Source organism: Gambusia affinis, linkage group LG12, assembly GCF_019740435.1.
Source record: "Gambusia affinis linkage group LG12, SWU_Gaff_1.0, whole genome shotgun sequence".
NCBI lineage: Eukaryota > Metazoa > Chordata > Actinopteri > Cyprinodontiformes > Poeciliidae > Gambusia > Gambusia affinis.
Window position 1 is genome coordinate 2220166 of NC_057879.1, and position 20649 is coordinate 2240814.

Consider the following 20649-nt stretch of genomic DNA (forward strand, 5'->3'; position numbering starts at 1 on the left):
GTGGTCATTTTCTGTAAGCCTTAATAAGCATAACGCTTATAAGAAATAAATGTTTTAGATAGTTTATGTAAGGTTTAGTTGCCACAATAAAGAGCCACTTTTACAACGCTAATAAACAGCTTCTTAAAACAAAACATGCCAGGTCCCCTCTGCCTTAACTCAATGAAAAAGAAAAAAAGAAAGGAAAAAAAATACAATAACAAAAACTTTGCTGGCCAGCACATACTATCGTGGCGTGGGAGAAGTAGACCAACAAGCGCTATAGGTCTGAGGATCTGTTTCACTGCTGCTGAGCCATGACTATTATAGCTGGAAGGGGGCTGAGCCTTGTGCTGGATATAAATGCTTTCAAACTGAGCGAAGAACAGTACAACGTGGATGTGAGTAATACCTTTCGTGAAGAGACGGATGGTCTGGTCCGATGATCTAAACCCCACTATAACAGGGAGCGGAGGGGCGCATCTTAAGTCAGTCACAAAAGGACTTTCTCATGTGACTCCAGTGGTTGTCTATGTACTTTTAGTAAGCTGCTGCGCCTGGGAATCTCTGAAGGCTCTTTTCGCAGAGCTGTTGAGACTGGCTGAAACGGCGCAGTCATGCTGGCCCTGTTCTGTTTAATGGACTAAGGACCTCCACAGATGTTACCAAAATGTGTCGGAGAGGAAGAGAAGCATGGTTGCTTCAACCTGTACATAATTTTATTTGAGGAATCATCTGTTTCACATCTTGGGACTCAAATAAAAAGAAAGGTAACGTCCGCGGACTGTCACTAATTTACAATGAATTGTGGTATTGAGGACAAGACGTCGTTACGTCCAGTTCGCAGCTGAGGTTGTAGTTTAATTTAAGGGACTCTGGTTAGCTGTTGTCCGATGCTCTACATGATTTATGTTGCGGACTTCGGTATGCGCCATACGTGTGGTCTTTTCTCAAAGAAATTCTGAAACATTTTTATGTCAGCTGAGAAAATATCTCCACCAGCGTTGTGTTACGTAGAAGGCCTGTCCGGTGGTTCAGGCTTATGCAGTGCCAACGTAGCGTCGTTAGCATAGCGGATAGCTAACGCACAACGGTCGCCTCGTATTTCCTCAGTTTTATTATTCCAAACTAATATTTGTATATCACATAGACATAGTAACAATGGACAGAGCGAGACGCGACACTTAAAATAAGTGTCTTTGTTATGATAACTGTTTCGTTTTGTTAGACCGTAAAGTAAGTTACCGTTATGTTTGCTTTTGCTAACGGACTCGGAATGTTTTTGTCAGGTAATGACCTAAACTGTAAAGTTTCAGAAGACCCAAACATTGTGTGAAAACTGTCATTGAGGTTAAACTGAACGGCGATTTACTGTTTTTCGATTAATCTTTTTATTTTTTCCTTCGCTCCTTCGGATATTTAAGTGTTCTTTACAAGAAAAAGGTACGTTTAAAGAAAAACAAAACAAAATATATATATATAAAGTAAAATAATGTGATTAGAATTTTGACATCGCCTATAAAAAAGTAGCAAAATGCTTTTTCTTTTATTACTGACCCAAGAGTTGATAACTATATGTTCAGTTTCTGTGGATCTCATTTAGTGTTGTTTGAAGAGCTGATGAGCATAGAACTTAAATGTTACCTCTCCTGAACATGGAGTACAAAGGGATCTGACCCCAATGTTTTATATCAGAGGTTCCCAAACTTTTCAGATTTTCTATATTTACAAAAGATTTAAAACAAAAATGTTTTAACACTTAGCTAAACGTGAGTTATCAGTGTTTATAGTTTTTTTTTTTCTTCATTGACTCAAGAAACTTACTCTTATGAGGAACGATTTTTCATTCATTTTCATACCAACATTAATTGGTTGGTAGAGCTTCATTCAGCTCCCTAAAAGACAGTTTTTTGCTTCTTGGTGAATGTTCTGCTTTTTAGTGTGTAGAGTAAGTGACTTTCCCTGGTAATATTCATTTTAAGTCATGTTTGCGACTTTAGAAGCCATCCTTGCCGCTATGACAACTTAAAAGAATTTTGAGCTTGCAGTATTTTCAAATAAAACAAGTGAAATTCTGAATAAGTTATAAACAAATAAATTATGTGAACTTGACTCAGATTAAGCATTCTTGCAAATCAGATCAGTTATTTCTTGTTCTGCAGGTACATTCAAGAAACATTAATAGACTATTTGGGTAATGCAAAACATTCTACTTCTCTTTAGGTAAATTAAGCATGACATCATTGGATTAAAACCTTTTCAATAGATGGCAACTATGGGGAAAAACTAGCTAAGGCCGGATATTCAGGGTATGTATTCAATGTTAACCTGGGAAAATCTTGAAAGTTTTACCAAAGGGGTTGTTGCATAATCACTAATTATCAAACTGGAGCCAAAGGCTCACTGATCATTTAAAGCTATGTAATGGGGTTCAGGGTTATTGTTTTTCAATTAGGATTGTCATTTTTCTGATGGCTAATCCTGACAAAGCAATTATGTCTTCTTTCCTCCTGCTTATAGTTTGAGCAGGAGGAGCTGGTTGCAAGTCTTAGAGCAGGAGGTGTTTATCAGTCATAGTGGATGTTCTTCGATTTGATCTGCATGTGAGAGAATTCATGTGTGCACTCATTTGGATTCACAAATGAGTGTATCCAAAAAAAGTTAGTTTAAAGCCCAATTTCTGAGTGTATTTTTTTTTTTAATGGCTTCCAGAGGTGTCGGCTCAGACCAGATGTGGTACTGGATTTGATTTAGTCATTTGTGAGTGTTTGCATCTTATTTTCAACAGCAGACCTGTCCAGGTTGAGGAGCATCGTTATTTTGGAGCTGATCTTGTCAACATCAATACTGTTGCTCTGTTGTTCAATGACAATAAATCGATTCTTTTTTTTTTTCATTTTCTTTGTCAGCCTGCTGCTTTTTTTTATTTATCTAATAAAATTTCAGATTTTTGTGTAATTTTTGTCCAGGTTGAAATAAAAAAATGTACTATTTTGTTACAAGTTAATTTTCTAAGCTACATAAAAGTAATTATTCGGAATGCACAGATATGAAAATTTGGGTCAATATTGATGCTGCTGCTATGGCAGAATTTACCACTATTTTATATTTCTTTTATTTACTTGATTTATTTGTTTAAATAGATTTTTTTTATTATTATTATTACTAAAATAATTATTTAAAGCAACCCTACAGACCTATTGGTCTAACTCCATATCTAAACCAACATTTCTGCCACGGACCACAGCTGCTGGTCTCATTCAGTGAATTGTTGATCTCGTTTTTCTTTCTTCTGTCTTTTCTGCATGAATCTGCACTAAATGACTAAGGGCCTGTGGTTATATGGTGGTTCGGGTCCGCAGGTGGTTTCTGTGGTGACCACTAACCGAGTTCTATTCATTTTCAATTCAATTTAGTGTAGAACTCCATCTGAAGCAAAGTCTGACGGAGGGAAAAAAAATATTTATGGTATTCTAGAATGCTGTGTAGGATATAAACGTTTTTGCACATCTTTCATTTTCATTATCTTGGATAAATGTTGCATGAAGTTATTGCTGTTTTAATTCTTCACTCATGCAAGGACTGGCAACAGTCTGATAGTCAGGTGACCTTTAGCGTATCAACACTTTGCCACCATTTAATTTACCTGAATAAATATTGGTTCTTGGTTAAGGTAGCGTTGCCTGATGTTCTACATTTTATCAAGAGGTTTAACAATTCCATGACCTAAATTTTTACACAACTTATGAAATTTTGTCTTTTAGCAGGCCTTTTTAAGTTTGAAATATTAGTTGTGCTTGGTGTGAACTGTATTCAACAGTTTTTGTGTTGGTGGCTTTATGGAAACTGATGTGTACATTTTATTGAGGTTGCATTAAAGAAGTGCCATGCCTCCTATTGGATCTGGTTTGTTGTTCGCCCATTGAGTCAGTTGGTGGTTTATTTTATTCGAGCAAAGTTTTTTTTTTAAACCATGTTTTGGTATATATTTTATTTCATTTTAACCAGGCAGGTTTTAAATAATATTGGCATTTGCTATTCAGTTGCACTTAATTTTTATGGGGGTTACTTAATTTTTAGCAAGTTGAACAGAGAATCCAGATCCCATCACACAGATGAACGTATCTAACTTTTTCTCTGCAGTAATTAAAAACCACTGACAGAACAATGACAGGGTCTCTCCCAGAAAACCTGGTGAGCCCTACGGTTGGTACGTTAGGGTAGTCCAGCAGCGGTCCACATGTAACTTTTTGGTGTTAAATGTTTAAAAGTTACAGAAATTCAAAGATAAAAAAATCTAACCAGATCCGGACCGAGTCCATAGACATTGTGTCCGAGCCTGATCCGGCCCGACTAATTTGTTTTAATTAGAGGTCCCAGGCCGAATTAATCCTGGCATATTTTAAGATTTTACTGCTTTTGTTTCTAGATCATAATTTGAGTATGCAGTCCAACGTGCCCCATTTCCTGTTCGATTTTTGTCGCTTGTTGTTATGGCAAGGTGTGTCAAGTGCAAATCTTCTATATATGTGGTTGAAAAGGTCCTAGCTCACTTATTACTTTCTGTAACAAGATAGATGGTTTACTACTCCTTTTAACAATAATGGGATCAGCACAACATACTTTTCTCTTTAGTTTCCTCTCTTCTGTATCTACTGTTTGCTTGTTAAAAGTGCCACTTCAGCCAAAGTTTTAAATCCGCTTTTGAACCAGGCGCGCTCCAAAGCGTCCTTCCCGTAACTCAACCCGCTGTCAGCTCCTAGTCAGCAAGATGCATTTAGTTCATGTGCCCATGTCAGAGTTGATATTTTATATTGATTGATTCAGTTACCTCTGTGATGTATAGACAAATTACCATTCTCAGATGTATGTAAGTAATCCTCTCCCACCATTCCCACTTTTACAGGAAGCAGTGATATTATAGGTAGTCTTGCATAATAAACTTATAATATCCTCACCTTCCTAAAATATACATTTTATACAAAAAAAGGACTTTGGCCGTGATTTTAGGAAGGTGATGGTATATTTCCTTACTTTGATAGCATCTGAAATAACTGTATCAGCAGTTTTTAGTTTTCACTTTTTCTCCACATCTGCCCTGCAGTCGTTGCCATTGTGTGTGTTTTTGCGTTCCCTTTGCTGATGTCTGCCATTAAAACTCGCCTCTTCTCTGCTTGTCAGTACAGGTGATGACCTTGATGGTGCCATGTGAATGACCTTAGACCATGAAGCCCACACACAAGCTGCTGTTTGTCCTGTGTGCCTTGCTGGTGCTGGGCTTTATTTACTACTCTTCTTGGAAGCTACATCTATACGTATGGGGACAGAAGCCTCGTAAGTCTCTCCTTCAGTCTAACATTGAACGTTATTACTCACAAATTCATCCATCTTTTAAAACCTTGCATCGTCTATCTGTTTGAGTGTGAATGTCTGTCTTGGTGTTCTGTTTCATAAAAGCTCAGGGTGTCTGTTAATGTCTCAAACACACTGTAGGCTTTCTTTCAGCTGGTCAGAGCTGTGGATCTTGCTGGGAGAGGATTGTAATCAGATTTACCCAGAAGGCCTGTGTTAAAGCTACATGCATGTTGCTCACTTCCTGCACTGGCAGAAACTGGCATCCGCTCTTTCTGAAAAAAAGTGGAGATCATATTCGCAGATTTTCACTCTGACATAGTCACTGTTATTAATGTAACTGTCGTTAAACTGTAAGGAAAAGCTTTCTCTTCTTGCTGAAACACCACAGATTGTTGCTTTTTGAGACGGACTTTTGGAGTCCGTCTCAAAAAAGAGAAACTGGATTTGGCTAAAATCACACTATGGACATTTTTATCCCCTCCTGCCATCTAACTTCTCTCTTCTTCTAATGTTTTTTTTTTCCTTTTTTTTTTTGGAGGATCAGCTAATAATTTAACCTATTGTGTTATTACCACAGCTACCTTTCTATTGGACACATTGGAGAGTATTGTGGGGGAATAAAGAAAAAGTCAACTGTTTGTATTTTGTTTCACATTTAGAGCAGTGAAAATTATGCTAACTATTGAATAAAAAAACTGATTTATAGAGGAGAGCTTCAGTAGAAACAAGAAGTCTGTTTAGATTACACTATATTTCATAATTTTGTACTTGAGTTTAAACAACTGCCGTTGGCCATGAGAACAACTGCTAGTAAAGCAGTTTAAAAATGTACTTGATTTTTCACTACTAAACTCCTGTTTTATGAAGCTGGTTCACACATCAGGTTCCCTCAGTGTAACGCTGTCCTGTTAGTGAATAATTGACAGTTAACAGTAGACAAGCTTGTTCTATTGCTGTATTACAAAGGAAATTAGTAATTGAACGTGACAGATTTTCAGATTGGTTTGCCAATGTTTTACAGCTCAGCACAGCAGCAGCTTTAGGATTGTGAAGCTTTCTATTTTATTCTATTTAAATGATGCGCTTAACTTCAGTATGTTGAAATATTCACTATCGACAAAAGAGTAGTTTCTAAATATTTAATCAGATGAGGTTTGGTCAGTTTGGCTGATTTCCCGGTGCATTTAGAATATTTAGATAAATCATGTCCCGACTAAATATGTACTGCTTTTCTTCTTTATTGTAGGAGAAAAGCAGGTTGAAATATGAAGCACAACTTCAGAAAACAACATTCTTTCTGAAAAATAAAAAAATTAGCCAGACGACATATGGAACAATGAGATGGTTGCTGCATTTTTTTTATGTTGTTAAAGTTTGGATTTGACAAATGGGAAACATTAGTGAGGTTTTGCTTTTATCCTACATGGTTAAACTTAAGTCAATAGACCAAACCTGTGTACTGTTTTCTGGCCTTCTCTTTGAATTGTTATGAATTCTTTCGAAATTGTTGAGGTTTCTTTGCTCTTTTGTCCCAAAGACTCCCCAATCTAACCACTGTAGATGTTTTGGTCAAATTTACCTGTAGGTTCTCTGTGCTCTAATTATACCCAGACATGGAACCTCATGTTCTATTCCAGTGGAAACTTCTGTAGTCAGGCAGCTTCCAGAAATCCTTTGGTGTCTTGTAATTTGATTAGTTTTGAAAGGTTTTATTTATGTACTTTTTTACATTTATATACTTGGTGGTGTTCCTTCTTGGGTCCACCAGAGGGAGCTAGAAGATTGCTCTTTAACTTTGTTGGCCTGGCCTGCTGCAGACATTATGTGGAGAAACATTGTAGTCAGAAACAAAGCTGATCATATTTTGATTCATCCTTCCATGTAGAAGGCCTGTATGTGTTTCTAGGTGAATTTTGAATTTAACAATTGAGTCATTCTAAAAAACTAAAGTCAGCCACCATTCATTTTTTAACGTTTTAGTGGTACAGCTTTTTTCCCCCCTTTAAAAACATATGACTTATTTTCTGTTTTTTATTATTTCTTTTTCCACCCATCTATTATCTTACAATCATAGTGGGGTTGCCAAGGATGCTGGTCCCTATCCCAGCAGTCAAAGGGTGAGAGGTAACCCTGGACAGGTCGCCTGTCCATCAAACAGCCACCCACACCAAAGGAGAATTTAGAAAGATCAATCAACCTGACAGTCATGTTTTTGGACTGTGGGAGGAAGCTGGAGTACTCAGAGAAAACTCACAAGGACGCACAGAGAGACTATGCAAAAAAAAAAAAAAACCCAGGTCGGGATTCAAACCCAGGACCTTCTTACTGCCAGGCAACAGTGCTACCAACTGCATAACTGTGCAGCCATTATTTATTTTTATTTCTGTTTTTCATGTAACTTTTTCTATAGATTACATCCCAACCATTTTTATTTTAGTGTATATGTGCTGGATAGCTGCTGAAGGCAAAACTAAAAAGTTCAACTGCATGCAAAATAAGTTGAGAACTCCCAGAATACTGGCGTAAACGAAAACAAAAAAGCTGGAATTTATCTTTTGAGGTTGCAGCAGCTTATTAAGCTGGTAAAGGTCACCATAAAATGAGCATCTGTACTCACTTTTTTTGTTTTTCTTTTGTAATAGTTCCAAGGAGACCACCTCTGTCGCAGATTAAACACTGCATCAACACAAGACTTTAATTTGAACCTCATACCAGCTTTTTTACAGAACTTTATGTGGAATTCAGTCGTAGAATTTTAATATTTGTCAAACATATTCAGCTATTTATTTATCTCCTTTTATAGAGGGATTATTTGTAAATATAGCAGATACATGCGTGAGTTGGACCCAGCAAGAGCTGGGCTGGCCTTTAAATGCTCACTTGTTACCATGGTTACCCATATTTATCTCGCTGTATTAACATTGTCTAGCTTGTCAGTGTTGTACAACTGTTTATCACAGCATGATAAAATAAGTCATGCTACTAAATTGACATTAGTGAATGAGATTCGTTTTAATAACCCATAAGCATTAAATGTGCTTAATGAGAGAAAATGGCCCAAACGTTGAGTATTACTTGCGATATTAAAGCAATTTGTTAACGGTAAGCTCATCAACTCTCAGTGAGATTTGTCAAGTCCCGCTAAATAAGACAAGCATGGTGAACAATAAGGGCATCTGAATATTTTATACAAGCAAGGATAGTATGAAGGCCTGTCACAATAACAAATTTTGCTGGATGATAAATTGTCCTAGAAGTTATTGTAATAAATTATATATTGCTTTGAGACCATTTCCAAGGAATCTAATGATAATGTTGTAATAAGGCAAGAAGATGTTCTCAAAGATTAATAAAATGTAAATTCTAATGAACATTTAGCCCTGGAACTGGAAGACATTTTAAATGTCCAAAATAAATAACAGAAACAAACAAATAAAATGAATTAGAAAGTTTCTATAAACAAACTCGTCCTTCAAAAAAAGGGACTTGGTGAAACCAAGGCACCAAAATTTGGAGACTTTTGTCATTTAGTCTTTGGTAGAAAGAGAAACGATAAATCAAATGAACATTAACATACAGACACATGCAGTAGTGTGAAGTGTTTTTTGCTCATAAAAAATGAGATATTATTAATAAGGCATTTCTATTAAAAGAAAATGCAATTAAATTTAGTCTCCAGTCTTTAAGTTACATTTAAGAACAAACTTTATAGAAAAAGGTGGGAGGGTAGAGAATTAAAAAAAATAATAAAATTAACCTTTTTCCATTGAGAATGTGAATGTAAACATTCTCAATGTTGACACTCACTGACACTTAAAATGCTGGAAAATCCCACATTTGTTCATGTAAGCCCACAAGTTATGATATCCCATGATACGATGTCCAATGATATCCCTTGATTAAGTCTGCTTTCTTCGTGTTCTGATGAATTTCCTGCTCTACTATGCAATCTGGCAATGGCTGTACTCTACCTTTTCAATTCCTCATGTTAGTGTTCATAATTTTTATGGACATTAGTCTAAAGTTCTACACTTAAATAATGGACATATTTTTCATCAGTAGCCTATTCTTAAAAAGGAATTAATATTTAAATTTTTGTATTGCCTTTTTTTATGGTTAAATATGAGAGTGCATTTTTTACAAGGAGCGAAAGCTTTTCACAAAGAGTTCTCTTACCACTCAACAGGGAGCCATTGTAATTTACTTCCCTACTTCAAAATATTTAGTTTTCATAAAATGTCAGAGCACAGAATGTCCATGTCTGTTCAAATTCACATCTGAAGGGATTTCTATGTATATTTAAAATGACGGGTAGTATATCTCAGAAGTTTTGTTTAGAGGTCAGAGATGGAAAATATCTTAAGGGAATTCTGGGACAGAGAGGATTTTAGAGAATATTACATTTAATCTTTGTTCTGTTGAATGAGCACATGCTTTTCTTATCAGTCATTTGATTAAAGGGGCAGTATTCTGCATTTTCCAGGCACATAGTTTTGTTTTATTGCACAATCAAATGTTAAATAAATATTATATATATCAAATATGACTGAAGATAAATTTGACTTCATAATTTAGCACTTTGAAATTGGGCCTTCAGGAAGTCATCTCAACATGGCTCCTTTACTAACCCTTTAACAGATTTTCACCAGCATTATACTGAGAAATGGCAGCAGGAATTTGCTAATTGCTGCGTGCTAGTCTGAAGGAGCTGTGTGGAGGAGGAGCACTTTGTGAAAAGCTCAGAAACTTGGAAACTGCACCTCCGAGGAGGGACTGTGTATCGTCGGCGGTGCTAGGTCCACCCAGGCGTTTTACACTGTCAAATATGCATGAAAGTATTGAGGCAGCGCTCCAGGTATGTTTTTGACAAAAGGAGATAACGTTGTAGCATGATGTAAACCTCAGGGTTTTATGTACTACTGCCCCTTTAATAGTAAATGCGTATTTGTGCGTTTTGTTGGTAGAGCTGTGCTAAAACATTTATTTATTTATTTATAACATTTATTGTCCTTATGTATTGTTGAGATGCAGATAAAAAACTGAGTTCAGAGAGCTGGTGGACCGCTTTTGTGAGGGTGTGATTGTCTCATCTGTAGTGTGAACAAAACAAAGGAGATAACTGAACTCTTTCTGTTTGTCTTGAAATCCATAAACATTGTTTCCGTCGTGAGAGCAGATGTTGAAGTGGTGGAGTATTAATACATCCATAAACACCTGGACAGCACAACAGACTTTCATAACCGCAAAGTTGTCAGAGCGGACTTTACATCTTGAGGAGCCTTAGTCCGACAGGGTTTTCAGTAAGATGCTGCAGATCTTCTCCAAGTCTGTTGTGGAGGGTGTAATGTCTTCTACCATCATCTGCAGCATCAGAACCAGGAACATAATAAAACTCAAAAATCTGATCAAGAAGGCTGGTTTTGTGGACTGTACTGGTGATGAATGAGAATCCTCTTCGCAACACCACCAGTGTCTTAAGTCAGAGGCGTCTTTACAGTCGCTGTAAGACAGGATGTTACAGGAGACCCCTCCTGTCTCCAGCCCCTAGCTTCTACAACAACTCATTGAAGAAACTTTGATAGTTTGAATTACATTGTCATTGAATTTTCCTTTTGGAAGTGATGAAGTACTTTAGATATTTTGTAGAATTTTGTGTGCCTTGAGGCTTGATGCAGAATTGACATCTCGTGGTGATGGAGGCGGCTAGCTCAGTTGACTTTTTTTGACTGATGGCTACAGCTTCCCAGTTATGTCCTTTTTGTGACAGACAGAAAGCATGAAATAAGTGCCTTTTCTAGATCAGCACAGTGATGATCATACATGTATGAACTACTCAAGACCAGGTGCCACATGCACTCCTTTAGCTTTTTATGTGGCCCTCTAGACTCCAGAGGCAAACAGAAGTAGAACCTCCACTTTTTGTGAAATTTCCACAAACGCAAAACCTCCCCCACAATTTTTCACACTAATGCATAACTGTGAGTTCATTTCACTTTTTTTGCCGGAATGGGTCAAAAATATTGAGTTTAAGGGACTAACTCCCACCTGCAGGTGGCAGTATTTCATACTCAGCCTTACTTAAGTGTGAAGTACTCACTGTATCAATCATGTAGTCCATGATTGATCAATCATGTAGTCCATGATTGATCAATCCTGTAGTCCATGATTGATCAATCATGTAGTCCATGATTGATACAGTGAGTAACAAAAAGTCACATTTACTATAATACATGATGTAAGATAAATTTCTAAATTGGCTCCACAAAAAAAACCCCAAAAAACAATTGTGAAATCCTGGTGAGACTGATCAGTGAAAAGATGGTACATATTTAATTTTAAAAAGTACTTATCAAATTAACTGCATTTAATTATTAATATTTGAACAGTTTTTAATGGCTTTTATATTTGTTATCCCTTGTGGCATAACCTGCCTTGTGAACATTCATAATGTTGATTTGGCACAAAATTAAAATGAGCTTGACATCCCAGCCTTAAACAATCTGTTTATTGATATGGATTTTTGCAGCTGTTTTACCACTACAATTTATTTAAAATTTTCTTTTTATTGTTGTTAAAAAAAAAAGCATTTAGGAATTTTTCTGAGTAAATGTAAACAAGTATAAAAAAGATCTGAGAAAAGCTAGTCTTTTCACTGCAGTGTTATTTAGAGGCAGTTTTTCTTGTGTGATTTATTGTATTTAAACCTCAGACACAGTACAGTGGGGAAAAATATAAATGCCTGTTCCCATTAATCAGAAAGACATAACCTTTTGAAAAAGTTTATTTCAAGTCTAGACCAGTTGTTGAGGCAATCTGTCGTAGGTCACGCTAATATTGCTCTAACGTTAGTACGTGTGCTTTTCCAGCCCTCTGCTCTGAATCTCATTAACATTGAGCTCAACAGCTGCACAAGGAGCCAGCCATAAATATTCTTGACCCCAGCTCGGTTTTCAACATCAGGGATCACCTTTTCTCGTCTCCAAGGTGTAGTGATCCACCTATACAGTTTCAGCCGAACCCGTTGAAGTTTACTAATTGGGAGAATTGGATCTTCCTGGGCTCTCACGGGGAGGAGGTCACGTGGTGGTCATAATTTGTTATAAAAGAATACATGTTTATATTTTACACAAATCTGTGCTGATTATTTTTTTCTCCCTCAGATTTTATGTTGCCAGACTAATCATTGACATGTGGATGAAATGACTTTACAGTTGTTCTTTGGTTATTTTGACTGAAGTGGGATGTTTATATTTGTCATTTTTTTGTGGGGATGCTAGCTCATTAGTAGTTTAGCTTTTCCCCTTTCATGTGAAGCTAATGAAGCTATATGAACTTAAACTAAATTGAAGTTTGGACTCCTTGCCAAATTCTTAGAAGCATAAATGGTCCTTTCACACATGATGATCATGTTGCCAACATAAAAATGAGCCTTGCAGGATATTGGTGAGGCCTTCTGGAGTGCATTAGGAATGCAGTGGGCTGTCCATGAAGCATGATGCTTCACCAGAGTCTGATGGATTTCAGCAATACCAAAGCTTCCAAAGTACAATTATTGTGGTTTATTATCATTGTGTTAGATTATTGGAGAAGTTGGGTGGAGTGTTGGGTATTATTGTTGGCCCTGTATGCATTGGCTCATTCCTGTCCTCACCACCTTGATTGGACCATGAGTGCTCTTGTGTAATAAATACTGCAATATGCTCCCACATCTTGATATGGCGCTGAGGCTAGGCTGTGCTGGTGCTGAAACTGCATCTGTAGGTTTACCATCAATGTGGCGAATATCGGCGCAGGGGCTTAATGTTGGATTTCTCTGATGTTTTCCTAGACAATGGTTTCCAAGTTTAATATAGCATGAATTAGCACGAAATAGCAAATTCGTATTCATTATTCCTTCAAAAATGGCAAGTGCATCCTTCAGAGCCTTGTTGACAGCACTGGTTCTATCACCAGTGTGGTGGTTAACCCACACTGCGTATGATGTACATACACAGGACAGGATGCAGCACAATTGAAAATGCTGTAATAAGTATGCCAGGCCAAGCGGTGGTGCTGCAACTTTACTACGCAAAACACACCAGAACGACATTTGACAGCGCCAGGTTTATTTGTGAGAGTGAGGCGCTTGCAGGATAGAGACATGGAGGTATGCTGTCATCAGTTTCTAAAAAGACCCGGCCTGTACTTCCACAGGAAACATTATTTTGAAAGCTGAACCTGCAAAGTAAAAGCTAAACCGTAGTGTCTTTTTTTTATTTCATAAACCATTTTGTGCTGTAGAATTTGCCTATTTTGTGTAAAGTCATGAGTGTAACTAATGCAAGGTATGCTTGGGACATGTCCCCTGCATTTCCTTTAGCTGTTCCTTTATCTGTTGCATACAGATAATATTAGCTAAATGATTGGTTCATCTATACCAGTATATCATATTAAGTTTAAGAATATTGAGGTTGTTGTTTCTTGTTTTATACCCCTTGCTAGTTAGTTAATGCCAGGAATAAACCCAATCTTTGATTTCTGTACAGAAGTTCTGCTCATTGTTGCTTTCCACATATTTAAAAGAAATCTTTATTGTCACAGTATTAGCAGAGAGTCAGGGAGGATTCGGACCAGAGGCCAGGATCAGGACAAGAAGCGTCTACCCAGGTAAGGAGGGATTAGAACTTGATGAGGTAAAGAGAAGGAAAGGTAAGGTTATGTGTAGTAGTTTCAGCGGTTTTGTAAGACCATGTAACGCCAAGAGTAAAACTCTCAAATTCGTATTCATTATTCCTTCAAAAATGGCAAGTGCATCCTTCAGAGCCTTGTTGACAGCACTGGTTCTATCACCAGTGTGGTGGTCAACCCACACTGCGTATGATGTACATACACAGGACAGGATGCATCACAATTGAAAATACTGTAATAGGTATGCCAGGCCAAGCGGTGGTGCTGCAACTTTACTACATGACTACGCAACACACACCGGAACATTTGATGGCACCAGGTTTATTTGTGAGAGTGAGGCGCTTGCAGGATAGAGACATGGAGGTATGCCGTCATCAGTTTCTATAAAGACCCGGCCTGTATTTCCACAAGAAACATTATTTTGAAAGCTGAACCTGCAAAATAAAAGCTAAACCGTAATGTCTTTTTTTTTTTTTTTTATTTATTTCATAAACCATTTTGTGCTGTAGGATTTGCATATTTTGTGTAAAGTCATGAGTGTAACTAATGCAAGGTATGCTTGGGACATGTCCCCTGCATTTCCTTTAGCTGTTCCTTTATCTGTGGCATACAGATAATATTAGCTAAATGATTGGTTCATCTATACCAGTATATCATATTAAGTTTAAGAATATTGAGGTTGTTGTTTCTTGTTTCATACCCCTTGCTAGTTAGTTAATGCCAGGAATAAACCCACTCTATCCTCTTTAATTTCTTTACAGAAGTTCTGCTCATTGTTGCTTTCCACATATTTAAAAGAAATCTTTTTTGTCACAGTAATAACAAAGAGTCAGGGAGGAATCAGATCAAAGGCCAGGATCAGAACAAAGAGGGGCTACCCAGGTAAGGAGGGATTAGAACTTGATGAGGTAAAGAGAAGGGAAGGTTATGTGTAGTAGTTTCAGCGGTTTTATAAAGCCATGTTACGCCAAAAGTAAACCTCACGAAAATGTGCGACTTTGACAGCAGCTTTTTGAAAAATTTTAGGCTGCAACAACCACAAAAAAATTGCAACATCTGAGAGGGTCTGTTTGCTTTATTATGTTATCTTCCAGTTAAGAGATGAGAACAACTTAATTTAATGTTGTACACAATTTACCAGTACAGCCCCCTTAATAATAACCAGCTGTACTTGGTCTGCCTCTATGGTAAAAATAGTTTTGTTGTTTTCTGGAAAGAAAAGTTAGATGCCCTTCCCAGATATCAGCTGTTTTCTGTAAAGAAAGTTTGTCCCAGCTTTGTTAACATTTGGAAGAAAATGTCTTAAGCTCATGCAAGCAAAACTCAGTCTTTGAAAACAACAACAACAATAAAGTTTTACAACCTTACCACATGAAAATGGGCTGTGGTGACATTGCTACGACTCGGTGTCGTCTATGGTGTTAGCAGTGTTGTAGTGCAATATGATCTTCTAGTGCAGAGGTGTCTAAATCCATTCTGAGGGCTTCACATTGACCTGTTTGATGAGCAACATAGGATTGCCTTTGCACTGATGGGTTTGTTCTAACCCCCATGGTCCCAGGCTCATTCTAATTTGTAGTTTATTGGTTTCTAATTCTGTATGAAGAGGTCTTAAGACTGCACCAAAACCTAGAAAACTCCTATTGTTTCTGTTTGTTACGTCTCTTCTTTCCTTGTCTGCATTTGTTTTGAAGCTATTGTCTGTGTTTTTGCTAAAATTGTTCATTTGAAGTCCTTTATTTACTGTGGCATTGGTCAATGGTTGTTGAGATGATGTTGCTGTCCAGTCCCAATGGTCTTACTCTAGTGTTAACCCCTTTTGTTTACAGAGAAAGATGCAGAGGAGACGTCTGTAGCACTGACTAAAGGTGCTGAAGTGAAAAGAATTGCAGGTAGAGGAACTGGGAGCATTTATTCTGCGAGACTGTTTTCAATCAAGTGACTTGACTAATAAGATCCCCTAATATTTGTTTTTATGTTGTCTGAATTTTAAATGCAACAGTTTGTTGTCTAAATGTCTCATTCTCTCATTTGTTCATTTATGGTGCATCTTAATTTACCGTTGTCATAGCAATCACATAGGCACTAATAGGGTTTCTTGCAGTTAATTTTCCACCTCAATGGAGCTTTTAAGACTTTGCATAAGTTTGACACTCTGACATCTAATTCACTCTTCTGGGACTGAAGCCACTAACCTTTTATCCTCCTCCACCTTTTGGTTCTGTAATATGGAATAATTGCAGTTTGCCTCATTTTTACAAGTCCAATTTTGCCTCTCCTTACTGAACTCAAATGCTGCTCAATGACCCTTTTCTGTTTCAGAGCTGGAAAATGACATCAACGTTGGACGAATAGTAAGCTCAGGTACATGTGCAGCTACGCAAGCCAAAGCTTCAACCTCCTCCTGTGCTCTGTTAGAAAGGAAATGACAAACTCCTACAAAGCTCTGGAATAGTAACGCAGCCCATTTGTGGTCAGAAACTAGTTTGCTTTTTATTAGAAATTAGGAAGCTTTGTCAGTGAAAGCTACGAATTGAAATAGTTTCACAGTTGGTGATGAATCAGACAGACAACACTGCCCTCTGTTTCCGTTTGATAACAAATGCCAACAGGAGTTTTTCTCCAAAACATTTTTTCTTATCTGATTTTAATATCTTCCATGTTGCCTCGTCTTTCACCATGGCTTTGTGATGCTTCTCAGTGCAAATTTCCAACACAAACGCCCTCACCTTGCTTGTTGTCAGTGACCACGCTCCCTCGGCAGTGCTTCGATTCTTCCTCAAATATTGTCAAGCATTCCCATTGTCCTTTTCTTCATCTCTGTTTGCCAGCTTCTCTTTGAAGGCAAGACTCACACACACACCCTCAGGAGTAATTCTGCGCTTTGTTTAACTTCGACTAATGTCACATCTGTTACATGCGAAGGACATCACATTATTTCACTGTTAGAAATAATGTGAAATGTCTTCATTTTCAATGAAAGGCTGCAGTGAACACTGAAATTTCCCAAATTGAACTAAACTTTTCATTTCACCTCAAATATGTTTTTCTTCTGATTTTCTGTGCTCTTCTGTCTACCTCAGTTCTTCAAAACACCTACTGGATACCCATAGGTGATCTCAAACTGTTTTTCTAATGTTTGTTTATTTATTGTTTTATCTCAACAGATGGTTTTTGGCTGGCCTCTGCCTAACCTTGCTTGTTTGTGTTGATTCCTTAATCCAGATGCTTTTACTTTTCCATATGCTGCATTGTTCTCCCTGTTGAAGCCACACATGTCGTATACAACTACAGTTACTGAGCTGATAGTTGAAATAATGTAGAATGGATGTCCACAAAACGTCCCCAGCGAAGATGAGCCATTTCAAGGACATGTGCTTCACAGACTCATAGGGCCTTTTTGTTTGTCTTCACTTTGCAGGGTACGATAAGCAGGGCTTTCTGCTGCAGCTGGAAACGAAACTGTGAGTATGTTTCTTTCTCATAAATGGTTATTAATGCGACAGGTTCATGGATTCTGCATGCGCTGTATGGGAGATGAATAATTCAACATCTGGCTTTAAAAAAAATGGAATCACAACTCTTGAAGAGACCATAAAAAATCATGTACCGTTTCCAGCCTTCTGGGTTTGTAGAACATTCCTCTATTCAGCTTTTTCATGTAACATTCTTATCTGATGGACTTTAATAAGAAGGGGAAAAGCGACAGAAAGCAAAACAACATCGAAGGAAAAAAAAATCTTTTCTTTGCAACCTGAAAATAACAATAGAGTAATAGAAAGAATAATAAAATGTGAGAATCTTAATGATGAAAAATAAAGTCCAACATGCTGATTTACTCTACTGCACTCCCAGCCCATTTGGGTCCAAATTAACAGCCTCTGCTACGGTGATCAGCGCCACAAGGAGTGAAAAGGGAACAAAAAATAAATAAATATGTTCTATTCATCTACTTCTATAGCCACTTAATGTGGGCTCTCTGTTAATAAATGAACTGTTATTACTTAATGTGTGGAAATTAAATAATAGGAAACTCTGACAAAGTTTGTTACTTTTTTTGTTGTCTTAATGAGGAAATGTGATCCATTGTCATGAATATGACAAATGCAAACTCACGGTAAAAGGTTTGAGAAATCGTTTTAGTATTTTGTGTGAAGTGACATCGCTTGTCAGTGAGGATGTGTTTTAATAGATCATTATTCTGCTGTCATTTTGTCAGCACATCAGTGGATGCGTGTGCATTGCTCTGAATTTGTTTGACTTAATCACTCCAAACTACATCGGTGAGACCTCCATTACGCTGCCTTTCCCTTACTGACCTTCAAGGCGTCTGTCCTCACAAACACACCATCTAAGCAGTCTGTCAACACACAGTTTAAGGTGGATTTTATGAGTTCAGTTTGTATAAAACAGTAACTTTGTTTATACTCTCATTAATTATATAGTGATGCACAACAATCTATTATTATTCATTGAAAAGCTGTTAATTAGTTTGTAAAATGGATCATTTATTTAATGTTAGTACCATGAGTGATGCTTAGAAGATTTAAGCATCACCAGTTTATGTATTTCCCTATAAAATTTCAACTGTAAATAACCTTAAGCAGAATAGAAATCTTGTCAAGGAGAAAATAAGAGCTTTAAATGATGTGCAAATGAGGCCTAGGTGAACCTTTTCTGCTGACGTTTCTGGCTTTGGACCTCACAAAGAGCTCAGACCTTGTCTCTCTCTCTTCTTTTTTTTCCCCCTCCTCCCTGTTTATTTGAACTAAAATCACAGCGCACATCAGATTATTAATGATGGTGGTAGTAATCGGGAGGTTCTAGACTTAGCACCGCTGGTTTGATTATTTAAACAAGGGTCTTACTGTTTTGTCTCGCCACACACAGATGAGACGAAAAGTTGTCACTGACTCTTTCAAGTTCCTAAGCAATCGACATCTCTGATTCTCCTTGACAGTGTTTGACAAGCTCAGTTTTGAGGGTTTCAATGTGTTTCTATTACTGCTAATGAGTTATCATGGTGTGTCTGAATGTTTCCCTGTGTTCTGTTAATGTATAGGCCACCGGAGTTGGCATACAAGTATGGCAACCTCAGCGAAGGGGTCTGTAAACCAGGATATGCAGCAGCCAAAATGACATCCATCTACCCTAAGTGAGTAGTCCGCTTTATCACTGTTCTTTTTATATATGAAACGGATTGCACAAAGGTCAGATCCTAAGGTTTCTTCATGGTTTTGTATCTAGATGTTAATAGGAGATGAGATCCTTCTTGGGCATACCAAGATACATGATGTCACCCCCAAAGCCAGTCGGGCCTAAAGGCCTTTTCGTCCGACATAGAAAAGCCTCCACATTCCTGTCCAATCTGATCCTACTATCAATCGTGTTTTTATCGTCTACTTCCCTGCAACAAAAACTCAACTGTGTTCTTGTATTCCCCTGGTACACAATAGAACATTTGTCACCCAAACACAAGGTCTCCCATCTTTCCTCTGTCATATCGTAGAGCCTTTAAAGACTTCTCTATTGGCGACACAAACTTCCTGTCCTGATTCATCACAAACTTTCCCCCAACCAACCCACATGCTCCACGCAGTCCTCCAGAGCCTGATGTCATTTATTCTTTTGATTTTCTTTTTTCTTTATCCCCTCTGGGCGGCTATTTTCTGTACAGCATCTCAGCTTGATCTATAGGACATTGTTCTATTAACATTCTATGAGCCAAGCATGGGCAATTTTCCACCCTGATGAATAAGAGCCAGTGGCATCACAAAGGAGTACTTGACCTAATAAGGGGCCAAATTCACCACCCGTATTTTGTGTGTTTTTGTTTATTTATTTTTTATAGAACATTTAAACATTATACCCTGAAGGTAGAAACTTTTTAAGTTAAGACGTGTAGAAGTGGCATCAATCCTGTCATTAAAACCCTCCACTGTGGGAATAAAAATGTGCTCCTATCATGCAGAAAAAATTACTTGCTCAGAAACCCAAGCTGTTCTTTTCAGGTGAAAGTGTGGCTTTATTTGGAAATGAATGTCCGGGAGTTTGGAGGAAGAGTGGAGAGGCACAGAATCTACCTTACTAAAAGTCCAGTGTGAGACTTTCAGTCTGTGATTATCCTGTAATTTGTGCAGCTTTTCAAGCTTTCCTTTGCTGACTCAGCTTTATGGAGACACAAATTCCATGTCTAAACCTCAATTGGCACTTGATCATCGTGCCAAAAGGTATTGACATCGACATTATCAACCCTGGTGTCACTGTGCTGGATTGACCAGCAAACTGGTCTTACCTGAATACAACAGAACCTACACTTTTAGAATTGGTAAATAACTCAAAACATCCCCAAGTAGATCTGTTCCTACTTTTGCTGTGGCAGGTCACATATGCCATAGATTTTCTAAGTTTTTCAATGATTCCAAATGCATGGAAATTAAAAAAGAAATGGATATGGCTATGTGAATGTTGGAACTCTGGATTCTAAAATTAAGAGAAAGCAGCTTTCAAAAGTTTCCTAAAAACTGCTTTGCAACCTGGGTTTTTTCAGAAAGGCTGTACATTACTTTGCATTAACTGATGATTTATTAGAATCCAGCAGCTCTTCCATAATTGAAGTTGTGAGAAGTTCAGTTACAGTGCTGAGGT

At 37.5% G+C, this 20649-nt stretch overlaps 1 protein-coding gene across 14 annotated transcripts in view; it reads left to right on the plus strand.

Moving 5' to 3' along the window:
- The first annotated feature begins 249 nt into the window (after nucleotides 1-249).
- The window catches only part of st3gal3b (ST3 beta-galactoside alpha-2,3-sialyltransferase 3b), a 61988-nt gene continuing 41588 nt past the window's right edge, over nucleotides 250-20649 (plus strand). For 2 of the 14 annotated variants that reach the window (XM_044133006.1, XM_044133015.1), the window contains exons 1-8: nucleotides 250-749; nucleotides 5166-5313; nucleotides 13915-13980; nucleotides 14818-14883; nucleotides 15831-15893; nucleotides 16324-16365; nucleotides 17423-17465; nucleotides 19064-19156. In XM_044133006.1, the coding sequence (XP_043988941.1) occupies nucleotides 5205-5313; nucleotides 13915-13980; nucleotides 14818-14883; nucleotides 15831-15893; nucleotides 16324-16365; nucleotides 17423-17465; nucleotides 19064-19156 (482 nt within the window). In that variant the 5' untranslated portion in view covers nucleotides 250-749; nucleotides 5166-5204. Of the gene's footprint in view, nucleotides 750-836; nucleotides 904-976; nucleotides 1423-5160; nucleotides 5314-13914; nucleotides 13981-14817; nucleotides 14884-15830; nucleotides 15894-16323; nucleotides 16366-17422; nucleotides 17466-19063; nucleotides 19157-20649 lie in introns of those variants that run through there. The other 12 variants (XM_044133014.1, XM_044133017.1, XM_044133016.1 and 9 more) reach the window with 10 other exon arrangements.